General features: G+C 45.6%; 2 protein-coding genes across 5 annotated transcripts; one reads left to right on the top strand and one right to left on the bottom strand.

The window, feature by feature from the left end:
* Positions 1-62: 62 nt before the first annotated feature.
* trak2 (trafficking protein, kinesin binding 2) lies at positions 63-15,198 on the bottom strand. Of its 4 annotated transcripts, XM_054623893.1 has the most exons (17): positions 15,116-15,198; positions 11,225-11,405; positions 10,233-10,418; positions 7,827-7,886; positions 7,267-7,343; positions 7,056-7,172; positions 6,727-6,945; positions 6,550-6,628; positions 6,329-6,459; positions 5,579-5,653; positions 4,813-4,950; positions 4,530-4,642; positions 4,249-4,389; positions 3,878-4,176; positions 2,915-3,424; positions 2,726-2,825; positions 63-2,636 (listed from the first exon to the last, which is right to left on the bottom strand). In XM_054623893.1, the coding sequence occupies exons 2-17, from the start codon at positions 11,277-11,279 to the stop codon at positions 1,868-1,870; spliced, it is 3,069 nt and encodes a 1,022-aa protein (XP_054479868.1). In that variant the 5' UTR covers positions 11,280-11,405; positions 15,116-15,198; the 3' UTR covers positions 63-1,867. The 4 variants fall into 4 exon arrangements, with proteins under 4 accessions (XP_054479868.1, XP_054479871.1, XP_054479872.1 ...); XM_054623896.1 differs by lacking the exons at positions 7,827-7,886; positions 11,225-11,405; positions 15,116-15,198 and adding an exon at positions 8,086-8,126 and having other exon boundaries at positions 10,233-10,411; XM_054623897.1 differs by lacking the exons at positions 10,233-10,418; positions 11,225-11,405; positions 15,116-15,198 and adding an exon at positions 8,466-8,511.
* Positions 15,199-15,294: 96 nt separating this feature from the next.
* stradb (STE20 related adaptor beta) lies at positions 15,295-20,826 on the top strand. Its single transcript, XM_054623836.1, has 12 exons — positions 15,295-15,548; positions 15,638-15,839; positions 16,264-16,344; positions 17,401-17,503; positions 17,584-17,705; positions 17,855-17,963; positions 18,233-18,356; positions 18,462-18,633; positions 18,730-18,834; positions 19,082-19,338; positions 19,456-19,498; positions 19,964-20,826. Exons 2-12 carry the CDS (start codon positions 15,828-15,830, stop codon positions 20,114-20,116), a joined length of 1,281 nt encoding a protein of 426 aa, XP_054479811.1. The 5' UTR covers positions 15,295-15,548; positions 15,638-15,827; the 3' UTR covers positions 20,117-20,826.
* The last annotated feature ends 204 nt before the right edge of the window (positions 20,827-21,030 follow it).

Below are 21,030 nucleotides of genomic sequence, written 5' to 3'. Positions count from 1 at the left end.
CATTGACTTTCTGCACCAGTTCATCCACTGGTTATGAGTAATAAACCAGTAGGTGAGTCAGCAGCTTTGTTTCCATTGCTTTATTTAAAAAAAAGAGGCAACTGAATAATAGCCAGGAGTAATTTACAGAGGATCAGGATCTTAAAAGGGAGGCATCAGGAAGTGACATGACATTTTATATTTTTAGCTAAAGAAAGACACACAAACACACACACTTGAAACTCCTGCTCTACTGGAAAAACAGTCTAAATAATCTAAAGGTATGAATTCTGGATGTGCCTTCTTTCCTCTGCTCTCCACTCCGACAAAAAAATACTTTGTTAAATAGGTTACAGCAATTTAGCACAAAATCACAAAACACACATGTAATCCATCACTTGGAAAAATAAAAGCATCACTTTTGGCTTAATTTGGATTCCCTTTTGCAGGAAAGCAAAAAAATGAAATACTGCTACACAAAATAAATCAAAATGCTAGCCGACGTCGTTATAGTTCTCATTAATATGTTAGAATCTGTATAATTCAAATAGCGGTGTCACTAAAACATAGGTTATATAAAAAAAAAGTCAAAGTGCGGTAGCTTAGTGGGAGGTCCTGTTGGATGTTGGGGACAACAGCACTGAAGGGGTCACGGGGGTCAAGCTACATTGTATCTAAAAGCAAGATATTATAGAATATAAACAATAAGAAAGAACTTTCTCTATGCTCTCCTGCAGGAATACTCCCACCTGCTGGCCAGTGTGTGAACTACATAAACAACCACATATGTGTTATACAACTAAATGATGTGTTAATATTTTACCCCTACCAACAGACTGAACCTGAATGTCTTGTAGGCCTGAATCAAATTCTCTTTTAAATGCCAAGAGAACCCGCGGTGAATTGTTTTCAACCAAGCAGTGATCCTCAAAATGAACAACCTTCAAAATCCCACTTGAGTGCAACTAATATATACAAACATGGCCTCCCAGGAACATAAACCACAACAGTGCTGGCCTCTACTTAAGGCCTCCGACCATTAAAAAAACCACAAGAACCCGAAGGAAAAAGGCAGACCCAGTCTTGCACGCCCTTCGGTCTGCCCCCCTGCCTGTCTTTTGACAGGTGCATGCTGGGAACCCCGTGAGCGAGGTTGCCTCCCACTTGCGAGAGGCATGGACGCTCACCAGACTGTAAAATCATCATAATATAAATACTGGCATGTTAATGGCATGGTCTGACTACAAGGTTAGTCCGGCAGTATGCCATTAAACCAGCTAGCACTTAAAAGTCCTCAAGTTAAAAAAGCATGTTGAATCCCTTCTGTATTTATTTGTATTTGACCCTTAGAGCATTCACTGTATAATGGTTATGGTTGTAGCTTGATGCTATTTGATTACAGAATAAAGCTTTTCTGACCCACTACAGAACAAGCCCTTGGAATAGCAGGACTGGATGCTCAGCCGTTCTCTCTTTACCTTTCACTTACTTTCCCTTCTGACAGACATATTCCTTCATCCTAACTCGTTCTCCTCTCATCCACATCCACAAACCTTCGTCCACGTACGCGTTACTCTTACTTTCCCTCCTATCCCTGCACCTGAGCATCCAGAGCCTTGCAACCTAATGATGATAAGAAGGTACCGGGCGCTTAGCAACCCAGTCAGAGGCGTGCTAAGGCCTCGGGTACTGGCGCCACGCAAACATCTACGCAGATAGACACAGCGGTGTTTAATTGTGCTTTAAAAGGAAGTCGTAAAAAGGAGGGGTTGTTCTGTCCGCCGGATGTTCTGACTCCTCCTCTCCAAAAGGCAGAGAGGAGGAGAGATGGGGGGGTGTAAAAGAGAGGTTGGGGTGTCTTCCCTCGCGGTCCAGCCGCCTAGTCCCCTCAGCGTTTGGTTGAACTTGACGGGGCATGGGAGACGGAGCCGAGATGCCGCCGCTGCCGCTCTTTGGGGTTTCCCCAGGGTGTTGGCGGGAGGGCCAGGGAGGTAGGGTGAGGTGGAGGTGTGGGGTTACCGGTTGACTTCCCTGCCCGGGCACCAATCATGGCCGGGAGGCTCTGGTTGCGCCTCAGACCGTCCAGTAGGCTTCCCCCGCCTGCTGACACAAAAGTAGCCGAATCCTGGCGTGGCGCCTCAGACTCTGCGCTCTGGAGCACGTTGCTGAAGCCCAGCCGCCGAAGCCTCTCCACTAGGCCGAGGTCGGGGTTGGCGCGGCCTGACTTTTGGGACGGGACACGAGCCGGAGTTCCCTGGGAAGGGCTTGGTAGGTCGGGATGTGGGGCGCGGCCCAGGTTCAACCCGTAAACGTCCTGGAGAAAGAGCTCCGCCGGCCGCGAGGCGAGGAAATTGTCGGATGGTTGCTTGCGGGACTCCGGGGGCACCGGGGAGGGGTCCCGTGAGTGGGAGGGGGAGTTAGGGGGTGTGCCTGGGAGGAGGCGAAAGAGGGGCTGCCAGGATGCTGGAGGGGGGGGCGCAGTGGAGACTTGTGCAGAGATGCCCCTCTCCAGAACCAGCTTGGCAAGGCCGCTGGTGGGCACAGATGGGCGTCGAGGGGGGAAACAGTCACCCAGGCTCAGTCTGCACGGAGTCACAGGCGTACTGGGACCAGTCCTCATGGAGCTGGGTGTGTTGGCCATGAGGGACGACTGGGAACTGAAAGACATGAACACAGGCACTGGTCAATCATCGCTGCACAATGAAAAGAACATTAAAGTTCTCTGAATCCTTTGCAGAGGACTTACCTTTGGGTGACCTGTGTGATGTCACTAGGGTGCAGGATGCTACAGGTCGTGAAGGTGTAGGTGGAGAAGGTGGAGCTCTGACACTTCCCTGGATTTTGGACTGAAGACACAACAAATCAGGTAATGGTGAACAAACTCAATCGCAATATCCTAAAACTCCTGATTGAAATACAGAAGTGTAGTGTTTACCAGAAGGAGAAGTCGCCGTTGACGTGGAGATGCAAATCTGACTTTGTGATTGGACCACGGTCGTACAGACTACTGGAATAGTCTGAGGGGAGATCTGGGTGACAGGTCGGGGTGCGGGGGTCAGACAAACGTCCGCTCTGACTGAAGAGGAAGTGGCAGGTGTCTCGGGCGATGCTGGCAGGGTGGGGGAGAGAGGCGAGACGGGGAGAGGCAACACCGAGTGCTTTCTGTCTCTCCTCTCCTCCGGCGTGGACGTAAAGCGCACCTTGAAGGTGATCCCGCCTTCCTCCTCTTCATCGTCGTCCTCTTCCTTCCCCCGCTCCGCCGTCCCCTTCTCCAGGACACCTTTGTGCTTCTCGTTTTCCTCGTCCTCCTCCATGTCAGACAGGCGGTAGACGGCGTCCTGAGCCAGTGGACAGAAGCCTTTGGTCACCACCCCAGGGTGGGGGTCCAGGATGGTGGCCAGGTGCGGTTGGGCCAGCTGCTGCCAGTGATGCAGCGTCAGTGAGCCTGTTTGATGCGTCAATAAAAAGTGTCATTTATAATCACTGAAAACTCTCTTTCTAAGCAAAACATGCCTAAAAATTCACTTGTACTAGTTGTAAAGGTTAAGGTTATTGTTTTAAATCCACAGTCAAGTCCCAAACCAAGACCACCAAGTCCCAAGTAAAGACCACCACCTCCTATGTCAAGACCAACGTCAAGTCCCAAGTACAGACCACCAAGACCCACGTTAAGTCCCAAGTCAAGACCTCCGAGTCCCAAGTCCAGACAACAAAGTCCTACGTAAGCCTGCCAAGTCCAAAGTCCAAACCACCAAGTTCTGCGCCAAGTTCAGACAACAAAGTCACGCATTCCAATCACAAGTCAAGACACCGCCAAGTCCCTTATAGTCACTGAAAACTTACTTTCTAGAAAGACAAGTTTGCTGGATTTCTGATATCTGATAGCTGAACACTTTACCTTCCATGGGCTTGACGATCTGAAGCTTCTCAGGCAGGAAGGTCCTGAAGATGCTTGAGCCGAAGGACAGCTCTGACAGGTTGGAGAAAGAGGACAGCGTGCTGCCCATCGGTGAGCTGCACCCGCTGCCCTCCCCGTCCCCCTCTGCGCTCGCCAGGGCCTGCAGCTTCTTTTCGCGCTCCGCCTGAAAGAACTGCCGCTCGCAGAGGAAGTTCTGCCGTCGCAGCGACAGCCGATGGAGGGCTTTGGTCAGGTCGTTTCCTCCTGGACAGCCGGGCTGCCCCATTCTCACTTCCTCCCTGTAAACACACATTTATGAAGCCGAAGGGGAACAAACGTCATCCTTAAATTAAAATATATTTTTGACGTACCCCTGATTGGACGTAAAGGGCTGTGCGGTCATCACTAGAGAGCTCTGTCCTGAGCCGGGGATAGGAGGTGTGGCCGAAGCTGGCCGCGACGCCGAAGCATTGATGGAGCGGACTGTTTGGAAGACTCGCTTCTGGGACACTCTGCAGGGAGAAGAGGTACGAGGTCAGAGACAAGGTCCTGGACCTAGTGCTTGAAGTGTCCCGTAAAAACTGTTTGATTTTATTTGAAGGGGTTAAGAGAGGACAAAAAATAGAAGTCTGAGGACTGTCTTGGTCTTTACATCTTGGTTCTGACTGAAGCTTGGTTTTCTGACCTTTGGTCCTCCGAGGCGATCTCCTCCTCTACACTCAGCTCTCTCCTCATGGTGCCCTCGATCTCTGCTGCCAGGGAGTCCTGAACACACAAAGGTTCTGTTTACATTCACTGTCTAAGTCATTATAGTGGATGCAAAGGATTATTTGGGGGAATCCTAATTGGAAGACGAAATATCTAGGCAGACTAGGTTATTTAGCAGCTAGTGTGTTGTGAGTTTATGTCTCGTTTCTTCTCGGTGTGTCTCTCACCATGGGGTAGAGGCCGTAGGAGAGGTGCCTTCGCATCCCAGCAGATGGAGTGTTTTTACTGCGGAGATCCTTGAGCTCCTCCTGGGACTCATGGAGCATCTCCAGACACTCGGCGTTCCTGTCCGCCATCTCGTCCAGCTGTAAAGCGCACACACACACACACACACACACACACACACACACACACACACACACACACACACACACACACACACACACACACACACACACACACACACACACACACACACACACACACACAAACACACAGTCAAATTACTTTGTATGCAGCAAATAATTATGCACTTCAATAGATATTTAAATGAAGGCATGCATTGAAACTTTAAATTTGTTATTTAATTTGTCAATTAAATTGTCTTTAATACGTTTCTAAACCCATTAATGGATTTACCAAATTAACATAATTATTAATTAAAAGATTAATTAAAAAAACAGTTTAACCACTTTAAATGAGGCATGTAAACTATATAAATTTAATTAAATTATTTGTTTAATTGTATTTTTTTTTTATTCTACTCAATTAAAGAATGACTGTATTTATTCATCTTGGTAAGTGCTGCAAAGTGTTGCTAAAATAGTGTCGCTGTATGTTAAAGATACAAGCCTAAACATCTGGTATTTAGTTATTTTAGTTAGTTCAAATAAATCTGGTCCAGTTCAGGAGTCCTTTCATACATAAACAGAGAAGTATTCCCAGATCTAAACGAAAACATGAGTGAGAGTGAGAGTGAGTGAGAGATTATACCTCTGCTGTGAGCTGTCTCTGAGCTTCTTTAGACGCCTGCAGGTGGATCCTCAGCTCCTCTTTCCCCAGAGCCAGCTGCGACAAACACACAGATACACGCATGAGTATTTAAACAGACCACCAAGACCCAGATCAAGACCACAAGAACCACGTCAAGTCCCAAGTCAAGACCCACGTCAGGTCCCAAGTCAAGTCTCAAGTAAAGACCATTAAGTCAGAAGTCAAGATAACAAGACCCAAGTCATGTTCACCAGTCCACGTCAAGTCTCAAGTCAAGACCACCAGTCCAAAGACCATAAACTCAAGACCATCAACTCCCAAGTCAAGATATCGAAGAACAACATCAAGTCCCAAGTCAAGACTAACAAGATCCAAGTCATGATCACATCTCCACGTCAGGTCCCAAGTCAAGACCATAAAGTTCCAATTCAAGATCACAAGAGCCACATAAAGTCCCAAGTCAAGACCACCAAGTCATCATCACCAGTCCACCTCAAGTCAAAACCGCCAGTCCAAGTCTAGTCACAAGTAAAGACCATCAAGTCCCAAGTCAAGATAAGAGCCACATCAATTCCCAAGTCAAGACCACCAAGTCCCAAGTTATGATCACCAGTCCACGTCAATTCTAAAGTTAAGACCATCAACTCCCAAGTCAAGATATCCAAGACCCAGGTCAAGATCATCAGTCCACTTCAAGTCAAGACCGGTCAATACAGTACGTAAGGTGTTAGAGCATTTCAGTCTCCTCACCTCCTTCACTCTGCGTTGCAGCTCCACTATCTGGGAGAGCAGCTGAGCGATTTCCTCCTGGTGTCTGAGCAGCTCCTCGTTCTTCTGAGACAGCTCGTCTGTCAGAGACACCATCTGGCTGTTGGACTCTCCTGGAACCAAGACATACCAAAGTAAAAAATCTAGCATTCTGGACACGAGACTGCGTCACTCCGGGGTAAACGTGTGCACATCTCACTCACGGAGCTCCTTGACACAGTCGCTCACGAGCTGCTGCTCCTTCTCCTCGTAGATGATGGTGTCACTCTTCAGTTGGCACGCCTGGAGTGGAGACGAGAGGAACCAGTAAGCACTTCCATAATCGTACAACAGTATTTATACGAACTTGTGGTCACGACTGTTTCTCCACTACCTCGTACCTCAGACCTCAGCGACAGGTTCTCCTCCTCCAGCTCCTGCAGCTTGCTCTGCAGAGACTCCAGCTGGCTGAGTGCGGCGGCGGCCGTGGTCCCACCCAGCGGCCTCGGCTGCCGCAGCGGCGTCGACGCGCTGGATTCCGTCTCGCTCTCCTCCGAGGCGCTGGCCACAATGCGCAGCAACTCATCCTTCTTGCCGAGCTCATGCTGCACCTGGTGAACCTGGCCGTTGAGGAAAGGTTAGTGGTTACGTTGTGAGCTGAAATCAGCAGATTCCCGTCACCGCAGAGGTGCAGAGAGACAAACTGGTACTTCTTAAATGTATTTCCTACCTGGTCCAGGGCCTGGGCCAGCTGCTCCTCTAAGGCCTCGTTGCGTTCCTGCAGCAGGTGGTTCCTCTGCAGAAGGGACTGACCGATCCGAGCTGCAAGCTCCAAGTCCCTGTCCCGCTGTCCAATAAGAGCACACAGAGCACCGGCCAATCAGATGCCGCTTCGTAACGCAAAACAATTTGTCCTAGAGCGAGTGAGTAGAGCAACCTACCTCCGCCAAAAGGTGCGACACCACTTCAATGTCATTGTAAGTCTTGGTCATCTGCTCCACGCGATCCTCACTGAGGACTAGCCAGAGATGAGACATTTTACTATCACGAGGTAGGAGAGAATACAAATACGCATGCAGTCTGGTAAGAACACTGTGCATGCAAACCCAGAAGCATTGAAATAAAAACCACACATCACTCAACTTTACTTACTACCTAATAAAACATTCTCACCACAAACAACACGAGCAGCCACTTCCTCAAAATCATTAATGTGGCAGCTAATCATGAACTAGTGCGGAAACAATATGTAATTTGATGAAATCGCTCCACAGCATGCCGATGTGGTTGCTAGTGATCTGAATGTAATTAAGCCACAATAGCACTACACACACACACACACACACTAAACGGCACTATAAAGCTGTCTACAGTGGCAGACAGCAGACCCGACACTCAGCTCGTTTCACGTCTGCTGTCGTCTACATGCGGAAAAAGCAAAGAGACTTTGGAGTTAAATGAAGTGGCAGAGTAGAACAGGCAGGTAGAGAGAGGGAGATACCTTTGGAGAGGCTCTGAGAGCCGGGGTGGGAATAGGAAGAGGGCTCCAAGGCAAGATACGCTATAGTGAGAGAGAGAGAGATAAAAAAGAAGGAAGAGTTCAGGAGGCAACCAGCTTGTTTTCAAGCGTATGGGACAGAAAGACAGGAAGTGAAGAAGCTGAGGGTGAAAGCTGAAGCTTCAGTGATTCAACTTCTTTGAGAACATATTAGTGTGTTGAGCATCTACAACATCGATTAGTCCGGTCCGCCTTTAAGCACCTGAGTGGGTGTCGCCGGCGCCGCACGGCTCCCCCTTCCACCTGTTCAAAGAAAAGTGGCATCTCTAATCACTGAAAACATCGCCACGCTCAACGATGGAGAAGAGATCCACATTTCAGCAGGAATAAACATGCGATAAGCAGTGCAGGAGAGCTTTATTGTGAAGCAGCCGCTCGATTGGACGAGAGCTGTGGTCCGGTAATCCGAGGCCACCGGTGACCTCTGGATCCCCGCGCCAACAACCCAGACGGTTAAAAATAACCTCTGCTGCCCAACGGAGCTATCTTTGTTACACACGCCATGCAAATAATCTCTCGTTACTGTACATCTGAAGCCAAGAGTCCCACACACACACACACACACAATATAGATCCTTTTACCTTCTGAGAAGAGAATGATGTCGTTATAATAAGAGAAATCTATGATCTGCCGAACACTACATTAAAAAAACAAAGGTATAACTCCAAATACTATCGCACGCTGAAACACTAGTGTGGGTGGTTTTTAATTGTCGGACTGAACTCTAACTACAATAAACTGCACCACCGCAAAGTCCAATGAGGAAAAAGAGTAGTGCTTTCATTTTGATATTGATTCTTGGACTGCTGGCATACAGTGTGGACTTTTGGCACTGATTAACAACAGCAGCTGCAGCTAAAACATTTCAACTAGGTATTAATGCTACTCAAACAAGCCGGACCCAGTTTTGATCAACCGGATAAGAAATGTTGGGACAAAAGGTCAAGTTTGAGGACAAACGAGTCAATTTTAGCGTTGTTTTTGTGCTGAAGTAGCTGTTCCATAGGTCTCGTACTTGTGTTGCTGATGTGCTTTTGTGAGTTTGGTCCAGACAGAAAGCACACATGACAGGTCAGAGTGTCAAAGACTAGAAGGTATAGAAACATGCTGATCCTCTAATTATGCTTTATGTGTCACCACTCTGACTCGACTTTGAATTGAAATAGCGTTTCTGTGATTTAAAGAGCTTCTTTTTTTTTTTTTTTTTTTTGCTGAGTCCGACAGCTCCCTCCTTTGATTTCACAACATGATACAATAATTTGATACTTAAGATGCTTGTGCCATCGCATCAGAGTATTGCAATATTTATGCTTTTATCTGAAATACGTACAAACCCAGCATATTTCATCATTTCTCCACTCCACTTTCTGCATCAGGTGCTATTAATAGTCCGCATTTTGATTTTACGCCACACAAGTGGAGCAAATGTTTCACCGAGGAAGGAATATGACACCCGGAATATGACACCCAGACGCATAACCTGTACAATATTATGTAAACAAAACCATCTACCATTAAACTTAGGAAGTACAGGATGCGAGAGGAAGTACAATATGTATTGCAAAAACATAGACAGGAAGTCGCTTCTGCATACCCAAACTAGTTTGAATGTAAACAAGCAAGCGTTCATTCAGACTTGCCCACTTCCTGCCTTTCATGGAACACAAACACACAAACACACACACTGTACACACGTTCTGCCTGACCTTGCAGACTTGACTGTAGCTGCAGTCACACCAGCTCACATGTCACACACACACACACACACACACACACACACACACACACACACACACACACACACACACACACACACACACACACACACACACACACACACACACACACACACACACACACACACTCTAACGCCTGCACTCACCTTCCATAGCGAAGGAATCGTAAACCTCCTCATCGCGAATGTTTAAAACCGGCATGATCCGACTCCTCTCCCTCTATTGCCTCTCTTCATCCTCTATCAACCTCCCTCCCTCCCTCCCTCCTCACCACTCTCTGACCCGTGACTCTTTTTGAACTGCACTTAACTCTGGCTGGATCACTGGATTCCTCTTGCTCACTGTCTCTCTCTGTCTCTCTCTCTCACTCTCTCTCTATCTATCACTCACACACACATGAACAAAGACAAACAGGCATAATGACAACCGTGAGCCAAATAATATCCACGCTTAATCCCTGCTATTTGAATAGAAGAGGCTGTGCGTTGTATGATATAAATGAAAGCCTAAATGAGACACTCGCCATCTGCTCACCGATGTCGCCGTGGGCTTAACCAATCAAAAGACGGTAGACACAGAGAGATGACACTAAAGTGAAAAACCCACGCTTACTCATGTAGCGGAAGGTCTCCTCGGCCAGCATGGGGGAGATGGCGCTGTGCTGGGCGGGGCCTTCGTCCGGGGAGCAGCTGGGGGAGACCGCCCAGTCCTGGCTGTCCGACAGGTAGACGGAGCCGGAGTCGGCCGACCCGGAGCCCACCGAGCCGTAGCGCTTCCCGCTGCTGCCCAGACCCTCATCTGTGGGTCCAGAGGACGGGTTAAAAATGCAATCTATAACCCAGCATGTAACAATTACAGGTGTTGTATAACAAGACAATTGAAGCGTGAAGACTGGAAGCACAATACGGCTAGATTCCAGGTAAGTACAGGACATTTAGTTCCCCCCCAAATAGATTCTCAAAATGTTAAACAAGTCCTTTAACTTCTCTAGCTCCAGCTCATGTAAATTATGAACAAATAACTTATATTTTAACAGCTTGTAGTGCCTGATTGCCATATTTATATGATATAATTATTCACCAGACGGAGGCCACAATCGGCAAGATTACTGGTGATGCTTTAGATCGAAAACAAATCATGCTATGCGTCACCATGACAACATAAATTAAAGATGAGGGATGCTCTTATTTTGTAGAAAACGGGGCAGCCATGGTGAGATGAAGTCAAGGCTGCAGCTAATGTGTTTTTGAGAGCGAGCAGGGTCTGATGAAGCGTTAGAATGTGTGTGTGTGTGTGTGTGTGTGTGTGTGTGTGTGTGTGTGTGTGTGTGTGTGTGTGTGTGTGTGTGTGTGTGTGTGTGTGTGTGTGTGTGTGTGTGTGTGTGTGTGTGTGTGTGTGTTTCTGTGTCCTTCCACTTGAACAAACATGTGGTTCACTGGGACAGACGGTGCTAATTATAGCATCGAGCCCAAAGACACAGTATACTGTACTTCACATTGGGGCTGAGCAAAAATTTGAAAAATGTACACAAAGCCCACACTGCAGATATTTCCCATGTGACATTGCAGTAGACCAACATTCATTTGATTCCCTAACACCCCTACCTGTCTCCGTGCTCGACTCTTTCTTCTCCACCGCCCGGGGTTTGACTTCAAACATCCTGTCCTTGGAGCGGGTGGGATGGGGGTCCCCGCTCGCAATCACAAAGCTGGACTGGACGCCACTATCGCTGTGACATCACATCCTGTCCCCGCACTGACGGGTGGTGCCAGCGCACACCTTTACCTGAGGAGAGAGAGGGAGAGAGAGAGAGAAGAGTGTGAGAAGTCAAATTAGCATCAGGACGGTGTGTTGTTGCTAACAATCACTGTGTCTGAATGGAGCATCTCTGACTCCAGGCTGCTGACAACGTTTATTCTGCTCCTTCTCACTTGGTTGCTGACATTTATGGGCCAGGTGGAAAAAATGTAATCCTCCCACAGTGTTTGCTGCCGGACACTTTAACGGCTGGTTGTCTGGCATCTTCTTAAGGGTTTGACAGTTCCTACAAACCGTTTTAAATACGACATCAGCAAAGCCTTAAAATCTCAAAGATTCACAGTTGGAAATGTACAGACCAGCTGCTGCATATTTTCCTTCTAAGTGTCACATGTTTTTTAAGGCGGGAGGCCAAGGAGGGAGACAGAGCCCGCCCACATCCTGTTGTGTGTCTCTGTAGGGAATGCTCTGTGTCTTAAAGGGATGAGACAGGATGCACTCTCTTAAAGGGATGAGCTCCCAATAGAGAATTGGGGAAAATGAGCTTCTGTATTGTAATTGGCTAGATTTTCAGTTTGTATTGCTCCATTTCAATATCTACTCACACATTCTTTCAGTTCCAAATAACCCACTGCTGGAAACATTTAAAACCTAATTAATGGGCAACTCCGGCAATTTAGCGTCGCGCTTCCACAAAGTTGGGAGGCTTGTGAGAGACAAAATAAAAAAGAATGGGCGAAATCAAAACAGCAAAAGGCGAGACATCCTGGCTTTTAGTGTTTAGTTTGAGTGATGCCCCAAAACGCTGGATCCTACACTTCCCATAATGCAATTTGACATCACCTTTCATTAGATCCTCCCTGCCTGTGTTATACGATTTCACAGAGAAGTAAACTGATCTTATCGTGTAAAATCTGTGCTCTTTTAAGTTGACAGAGGAGTGTGTTATTGTGTTCGTAATGATAGTTACTTTAATAAAAAAGGACTCTGTGCTCTGTGCAGCAAAATGGTACTGTCCCAGTACCATTTGCATCACTGACCTCAGTGCAGGCAGACATATCTGTGTGGGTGTGTGCAGGCATGCCTGTGGAAAGACAAGAGTCCTTGGGAACCATCCGTCCTCTGCTTACACAACCGTTTGTCCCATAAAGGAGATTAATGTCATGCACATAACACTACGGTCTGAATGTGCTGTTTGGCATTAGAGGCCTGGGAGATATAAAATGGACTGACCCATTAATGACACCGGTATTGGAATTAAAATAGTCACATGCACAGAAGGGGTTCTGTGCTATATTCTATGCACAAAATATTGCATTTATTAATCATCTTCAATAGCTCAGTATGAGCCGGGTAAAGAAACTCTGCACCAATTATGTCAATACTTGTCACGGCAGCACCTTTCAGATGCTTCTTTCCACCCTGATTTAAAATGCCACGGCTGATCTTGACCAAGTGCCTGTGAGTCATCTCATGAGCAACACTGTCACAGACAGACAGCGCTGTGTTTGTGATACAGTCTGGTATTGTCTGGAAATAGAATAGAAGAGATGCACTTCTAAAGGGGCATCTTTAACTGTAAACAAGAACATTTAAAATAAAAAGCCAGCGAACAAAAAAATCAAATCAATACACTATTTCCTGTGGTTTGAAACAGCTTGTGAAAACACACACCGCAATCTAGAAACCACCATTTATTGTTGGTGACAGATTAATGCACACTATAAATGTGTAAAATGTAAGCATAGATGCAAGATAGCAGCCCCTTGAAGTATCTCTGTGAAACAAGGTCAACACAGCAGCACAGACACAGACACGTGTCTGTCACAGCCGTCCCAGAGGGACTGACTGCTTACTTCAGCTCCATCTCCCGTCCCGTCTAATCTTTTTCAGCATCTCAGCGGATGCTCTCATCCAGAGTGACCTACAACCTCGGCCCATCTTAGATCTGACAAACTGGACAGGGCCTGAGGGCTAGTTTTATTAGAATTAGGCCATTGGAGGTAGCATGTGACTCTGGCTGGACTGGACCCGGTGTGTGAAGGAGAGGTACCGCAGGTCCTTTCTTCCAGTTGCACAACCAACTCTCCTCCAAGCAGACCACATGACACATGACACTAAAAACCTGTGCAATACAAATACACTGTGCAATTATATATAATAGTTTTTCTGTCTGTACATATAATATTTCAGTTATTGTGGATTTTTTACTGTTTTTATTGCTTATTTATAATACTTGTTTTTATTTTATTTGATCTTTTTTTCTTTTACTATGTCTCTTGTTTGCACTATAACCTATGCTGCTGTAATCCTGTAAATGTCCTAATAAAGGATTATCTTATCTTATCGTATCTTATCTTATCTTTTAACTGCATAACCAGACACATCAGCAGAGATTCCTTCCCAAAAGAAGAAATCTTCAGTTTCATGTAATTATTACCAACAACATCATGAATCAATACTGATCTGACCAGACTGGCTGCTAATATACATCACCACCAACCATATATGCCATCTTCTACTATGAAGAAATCAAACTCCATGTGGAAAGAAAAACCTACATTAACACATTTAAATGAAGCTCTCCAATTCGGCATGACTTAAATACACAAAAACACAATTATTAATAAGATTTCACATGTTGGGCGAGGATGACAGCCTCCCTGTTGCTGAGCTAGTTTCTGTCTGTATATATAATATTTCAGTTACTGTGGATTCTTTACTGTTTTTTTTATTGCTCATTTGCTTATTTATAATACTTATTTTGATCTTGTTTTTTTACTATGCCTCTTGTTTGCACTATCCTCTATGCTGCTGTAATCCTGTACATTGCCCCGCTGCAGGACTAATAAAGGATTATCTTATTTTATCTTATCTTAAGACACATCAGCAAAAGAGGAAATCTTCAGTTTCATGTAATTATTACCAACAACATCATGAAATACTGATCTGACCAGACTGGCTGCTAATATACATCACCACCAACCATATGTGCCATCTTCTACTATGAAGAAATCAAACTCCATGTGGAAAGAAAAACCTACATTAACACATTTAAATGAAGCTCTCCAATTCGGCATGACTTAAATACACAAAAACACAATTATTAATAAGATTTCACATGTTGGGCGAGGATGACAGCCTCCCTGTTGCTGAGCTAGTTTCTGTCTGTATATATAATATTTCAGTTACTGTGGATTCTTTTTATTGCTCATTTATAATGCTTATTTTTGATCTTGTTTTTTTACTATGCCTCTTGTTTGCACTATAACCTATGCTGCTGTAATCCTGTACATTGCCCCGCTGCAGGACTAATAAAGGATTATCTTATTTTATCTTATCTTAAGACACATCAGCAAAAGAAGAAATCTTCAGTTTCATGTAATTATTACCAACAACATCATGAAATACTGATCTGACCAGACTGGCTGCTAATATCCATATATGCCATCTTCTACTATGAAGAAATGGATGAATCCAAACTCCATGTGGAAAGAAAAACCTACATGAACACATTTAAATGAAGCTCTCCAATTCGGCATGACTTAAATACACAAAAACACAATTATTAATAAGATTTCACATGCTGGGTGAGGATGACAGCCTCCCTGTTGCGGGGTTTTTTGTTTACAGTACCTCAAAAACATAAAAGAAAAAGCATCTATTATCATTATTATGATTATTATCATCATTATTATTATTAATAATATTAATATTATAATAAATAAAAAACCTACCCTGTGTCAGTGTTATCCCACACAGCATAGATGGTCTTATTTCCTCCTGAGCTGCAACAATGTAGCGGAAGAAGGAGCGAACCAGCCCTACGTCATCAACGAGCGACGGACGCTGGGTCGGTCGGTGACGTCATAAACCCGCGACAATTATCCCGTGTCAAATTAAAAGTCCCGTCAAAAAAACAAAAAACAGAAAAAAACAGAAAGGCATTACAGCTTCAGTAGAGCCAGCACGGCTTGTTTTTATTCATCTAAAGACATTGAAAGACTTGAGTTTAAGAGAGGAAACTTTTGTATTCTTGATTTAATAGATGTAATGTTGTTTTATTAGCCTTTAGTTGACGACATTATATGAATAATACTCGTGGGCTGGTGTGACTAAAATGGCTGCATTTGATGTTAACCTTGACGTGTGGATTGGATTTTAATAATTGTACAGTGACATTTTTTTTATTTTTTTTTAATAGCATTTATAAATACATTTTTATGTTTATTAAACATAATCTTGTTATTTTTCCACAGATCTCCAGATCACGTGATGAGGACAGGTGAGCAGCACGTGGGTGGATGAATGGCTGCTCTCTAGTCTGGTGGTTAAGAGGGGATTCAACGCTCTTCTTCTTCATCTTCATCCTCCTCCTCCTCCTCCTCCCTCGGTCTGCGAGCGGATGAATGCCAGATCTTGTGATTTTACCTTCTTCAAAAGGACTCCATGTCTTTCTTGGTAAGCATATCACTCTCCATGTTTGTTTGTGGTGTGGTAAATATCTGCTCTGGTAGGTCAGTCTAGATGTCAAATGTTCTTGTCCTCTGCACTGATATACATAATGTAGATGGGGAAAAACTATGAGATGCTTCTGGGCATTGATCACATCTAATGGACATCTAATTATGTATGCAGCTCTGCTGGGACACATCAGTCACTCAGCTGCCTTTTTCTTTTTTATTGTTGCCTGTTATCGTCACTCTGGTTCTCTCACCACTTCCGATTTAAATGAGCCCAGATTTCCCCAGATGCTTGCTGCTCTTGGCTCACCCCTGATACCCTGCCCCGGTGTATCACCCTCCACTCCCAAGCTCCATTTGTCCTGTAGGGCATGTCTCACCTCTGCTCCTCCTCACTCCCTTCCTCCCTCCCCCTTCACCAGGACTGTTCCTGCATCTCCCACACTCAAGTCCAGCCCTTGGACATAGAGGAGCAGTATGAGGACATCAGCCACCAGTTCCTGGTCAGTAGCCGAGACCCTGTCAGCACGGAGACAGGCGTCACACTGATGCCCTTCGTCATGTCATCACTGTTCATTCATCCCATCTATCTGGGGCTGCTTTACCCTCTGCCTTAGAGTTGTTAGAGACAGTAACTAATGGAATCACATTGCAGCTGTTAAAGCTGTTGGTAAAGTTTAAAGGGGTGCTCCATCAATTTAATGTCCTCCCAAAACAAACCAACATATCAAAACATGAGCAGATAAAATTGGAGCGACATAATCCAGATTTTAAATCCCTATTATGGGTCAAGCGCCATAAACGGTGCATACTACAATCCCCATAATGCAACTCAACTTTCTTATCATTCAATCCTTTATGCCCATGTCTCTCTTATACTCCTAATTTACAACACAGGCTTTTTGTACCAAAGTCTCAAGCCCAAGTCAAGGCAACCCTGATGACATCACTATGACATCATCAGGGCTTGTTTTGCTCGGACTTTAAGCACCTCCAGAGCCACAGAAGACATGTGGAGTGCCCCTTTTTCAAAGCTTTACAATAATCCAAATTACTGATTTGACTGATTTCCCCAGAGAGTTTGCCTGTTTCATGATATTCTACTATAACTACGTTTAATCATTCTTAACACAGTACTTGCCATTAAAATGTACTGCTGCTGCGTGAGGTAATTTCCCCCTGATAATACAGTCAAAACGCTGGCACTGTAAACGCACTCATCTGGTGTGTTTTTAGACAAAGCTGCATCAGACACACCTGCGGCTGTCTGATGCTGAGCGAGAACCAGACTCGGTCCCCCTAAAAAAAATCTGTCTGCATCTCTAAAACTGCAAGCATCGCGACCCCCTCCCAACCCTTTAACTCTGCACATTGTCACAGTGCCACCCCCTGGCAGCCCCCGTCCTCACACGCATTACTTTACCACAAAATAGTTGATGAAGGTCATGAATCACCGAAAGCACATTTAAAGCGATCGCACATGCGTCTGTATTCAAGTTACCTATGCGATGCACTGAATATATAAATGCATAATATACGTGCATGTACGTCCCCTGCAGAGCTGTGATGGTTCTGAATACACCCTGCAAGGGCCGGCTGGTGGCGATGACATCACGGGGCTGTCAGCTGAGCCGGCCCACTACCAGCTGCTGTCCGAGCTGGGTGAGAACACCACCACACAGCTACTTTCCTCTCCCAGGTGGAGGATGATTTCATTTGAAAGTCAATTCTCTGTGTCGCAGGGAGGGGCTTCAACAACCTGAGCCAGGTGAACTTGGCGCGCCACGTCCCGACTGGCCAGCCGGTGGCCGTCAAGCAAACCAACCTGGACGAGTGCACGGAGGAGGAGCTGCTGCAGCTCATGGTGAGCTGGTGGGGATCTGAAGGAGTTCATGTTGTTCTTCTCTTCAAAGCTTATTTTTGTGCTTCATATACGTTTTTGAGGCTTGCGTCTGCATAATAGCTGCTCTCAATCCAGGTTTGTTTACGTCTGATTCTGTCTCAATGACCCAGAGCGAGGTCCTGCTGTCCAAGCTGTTCCGTCACCCCAACCTGTTGACCTCTCGCCTGGTTTTCAGCTCCTGCTGCCAGCTCTGGGTCCTCACGCCCCTCATGGCCTACGGTCAGCCACTGCTACACCGCCATTCACTTTCTGTATTTCGTTTTGCCCTTAAAATCCCTCAAATTGAGTGATTATGAAACATAGTGCCGTGGACAAATGCAGACAATGGCTCTCTTTTGGTCTTGACATTCTTTATTTGTGCATTTATTTATATGAAACCTTCTCAGGGCTGAAATGCATGACCACTGTATCTAAAATTCAGATAAATCACTGCTCATTTTCAATAAGAATTACCAGCTCAGCTGTCCTTCTCCCTCTCTTACCCACAGGCTCTGCAGACGCCTTACTCCGAACATACTTCGCAGACGGAATGAGTGAATCCCTGATAGCGTACCTGCTATACGGCGTGCTGAAAGCATTGGAATACCTGCACCGGATGGGCTACGTTCACCGGTCAGTGGGAGACGGGGAGACGTCAGAAGGGAACATCTGTACTCCCAAGGGAGAGAAGTATTTAAAAATACTTAATGTCTTTCAAACATATTCCTCTCCTGTCAGGGGGGTGAAGGCCAGTCATATCCTGCTGTCTGGGCAGGGGCGTGTCTACCTCTCAGGGCTCCACAGTGTTTACAGCATGATGCGCGATGGGAAGAGGATGAGGGCGGTGTTCGACATGCCCCACCACAGCCCCGCCCTGTTGCCCTGGCTCAGCCCCGAACTACTGCGACAGGTCAGGACTCACTAGATCTCGACACCAGCGTTGCAGTGTCAGTGCCTTATTCTAATGTATTCCGTCTCTCCTCCCACACGGTGTTGCCCTCAGTAGGACCTGCACGGCTACGGGGTGAAGTCAGATATCTACAGTTTGGGTATCGTGGCCTGTGAGCTGGTCAGCGGCAGGGTGCCTTTCCAGGATATGCTCCCAACTCAGGTAATGATGAAGCTTCCATTCAAAACTATTTTTAAATCAGAAAATGTATGATTCAGCAAGCAATTCAAGGTTGGCTCACCTTATATGTGAAATGCAGGCTCATTAGAATATACCGCCCCTCTTCCTTGGCTTGAAAACTACCCATACAAATAACATAGAGTGGAAGGAACATTCAAATCATCGTAGCAGGATGGGCACATTTAGCTTTAAAGGACAGTTTCAAGTGTTTTTGAATCTCCCCGTCCAGATGCTGCTTCAGAAGCTGCGCGGCTCCCACTGCTGCCTGCTGGACGTGGCTCCCTTCCCGCTGGGCGAGCTGGGCGGGCTGAAAGTGTCGCGGTCCGGGGTGGACTCCGGCATCGGGGAGAGCGTGGCCACCGGAAGCATGACGCACAGCGCCACGGCTCCTCCCACCGACCGACCTCAGAGCCCCGCCCCCAAAAACCACTCTGCCACCCTGCACAACCTGGTCCAGCTGTGTCTGCAGCAGCAGCCCGAGCGCAGGTCAGTCCGTTAAAGGACCCGTCGTCTTTATTGCCAAATATGATATCATTCATGCATTCATATACTGCACACAGACCTTAACGCATGAGTGTTTTTTCCTGTTTTTGTCTTCCATAGGCCGTCAGCATCTACACTGTTGACCCACGCCTTCTTCAAGCAGGTGGGTTTATTATCATTCAGTCATCAGTGTAGCTCAACCAGAAATCACTTCTTTGTGAAATAGTAGGCTTTTGTCATCTGGAAAAATAACTTTCTGTGACAGCAAAAAAAGCTACTTATTTAATTTAATTGAGAAAAAAGTAAAGTAAGTAAAAATAAACAGTACAGTATATTGTGTCAGTGTTTTATATTTATTTTATTTTATTGTCTATTTCTGCAGGGACAGTTCAAAATGAAAAGTCATTGCACCAGAGTAAGCTAGAAGCTAATTTGCATCTCTTGTCACTGGGAACCAAAAAGCACATGACAACAAACAAACTTCATAAAACAGCACAACAACCAAAAGTCCATTGGTCTGTAATACGAAATAAAATTAGTATGATTAAAAATACTTTTTTCTGTTATGTGATTCTACTCCCCCACTGCTTTAGTCATGTTTTATCAGAGTCGTGTCTTTCTCTGACAGGTGAAGAGGCACACCAGAGACACCTTCCTCGGCCTCATGTACCCAGCAGTGCCCCTCACCAGCCCCATGGACCCTCCGGTATCCTGCCCCCCCGCCCCGTCCTGCCACGCTCCGCTGTCGGCATCCGCCGAGGCCGCATGGGACTTCTCCTAACCCCCACAACCTCCGCCCTCTAAAACCTCTGAATCCTGACTAGCAAGCCAAACACAAGACAATCAAAGCGAAGCAATGAGGCCAAATTCTACTGTGCTTTTATTTTGTATTATTAACCCGACTCTCTGAGCCTTTTTTTAAAGTAGTTTCGTAGTATTTTTTTATATGTTTGTCTGATCCATATATTCGGAGGGAGTTTGGGTGGTGGGAGATTGAAGAGACTGTGAAAGTGCTGGATCAAAGATGCTGCTCTGGATTATATAAATTAACGATCCAGGATCATGATGATAATAATAATAATGGACTGGCAGGAAGTCACAGGAAAAAAGAACAATCGGTTGACTTATAATCACTTCCTTTGAGCTACGAGTTAAAGGAAAAGGCCACCCTGAAATACCGTTCTCTTTACACGGAGCTCTTCCTATTTCCTTGGGTGATGGTCATTTTTTTTAGGTGACCTGTACCTGTTCTCCTCAAAGTATTCTGAAGAATGGAGGAGCTTGTTAACTGAATCTGAAATAGAAAAGGAATTTCGTCATAAAGTTAAATTCTAACAGGTACTGACAAAATAACCCCTGAAGCACAAGTGACTAATGGAGGGTGGGTTTTTTCTTTGCGGTATTATTATGTATTCAGACTGTGAATAGTTAATACTGAGGTACATGAAAAGATATTTGCAACACACGTGCATATATATTCATCTATATCAAAAGTTTCAATTTGCTTCAAAATTCGCACTCCTTCTCGGCGTCATAACTCAATTCAAATTTGACCAGAAAGACGCGATGCTTGATGTTACATTTAGTGTGACTTACGCTTTCCGTGGAAATCATTATCTTAGATGTCAGCCGCAAATAAGCGTCCACTCAGAAATCATAGAGAAAAAGACACTCCTTTTTAACTGCAAAACTTTT

Source organism: Anoplopoma fimbria, chromosome 22, assembly GCF_027596085.1.
Source record: "Anoplopoma fimbria isolate UVic2021 breed Golden Eagle Sablefish chromosome 22, Afim_UVic_2022, whole genome shotgun sequence".
NCBI lineage: Eukaryota > Metazoa > Chordata > Actinopteri > Perciformes > Anoplopomatidae > Anoplopoma > Anoplopoma fimbria.
This window is presented reverse-complemented; position numbering and strand designations above follow the sequence as displayed.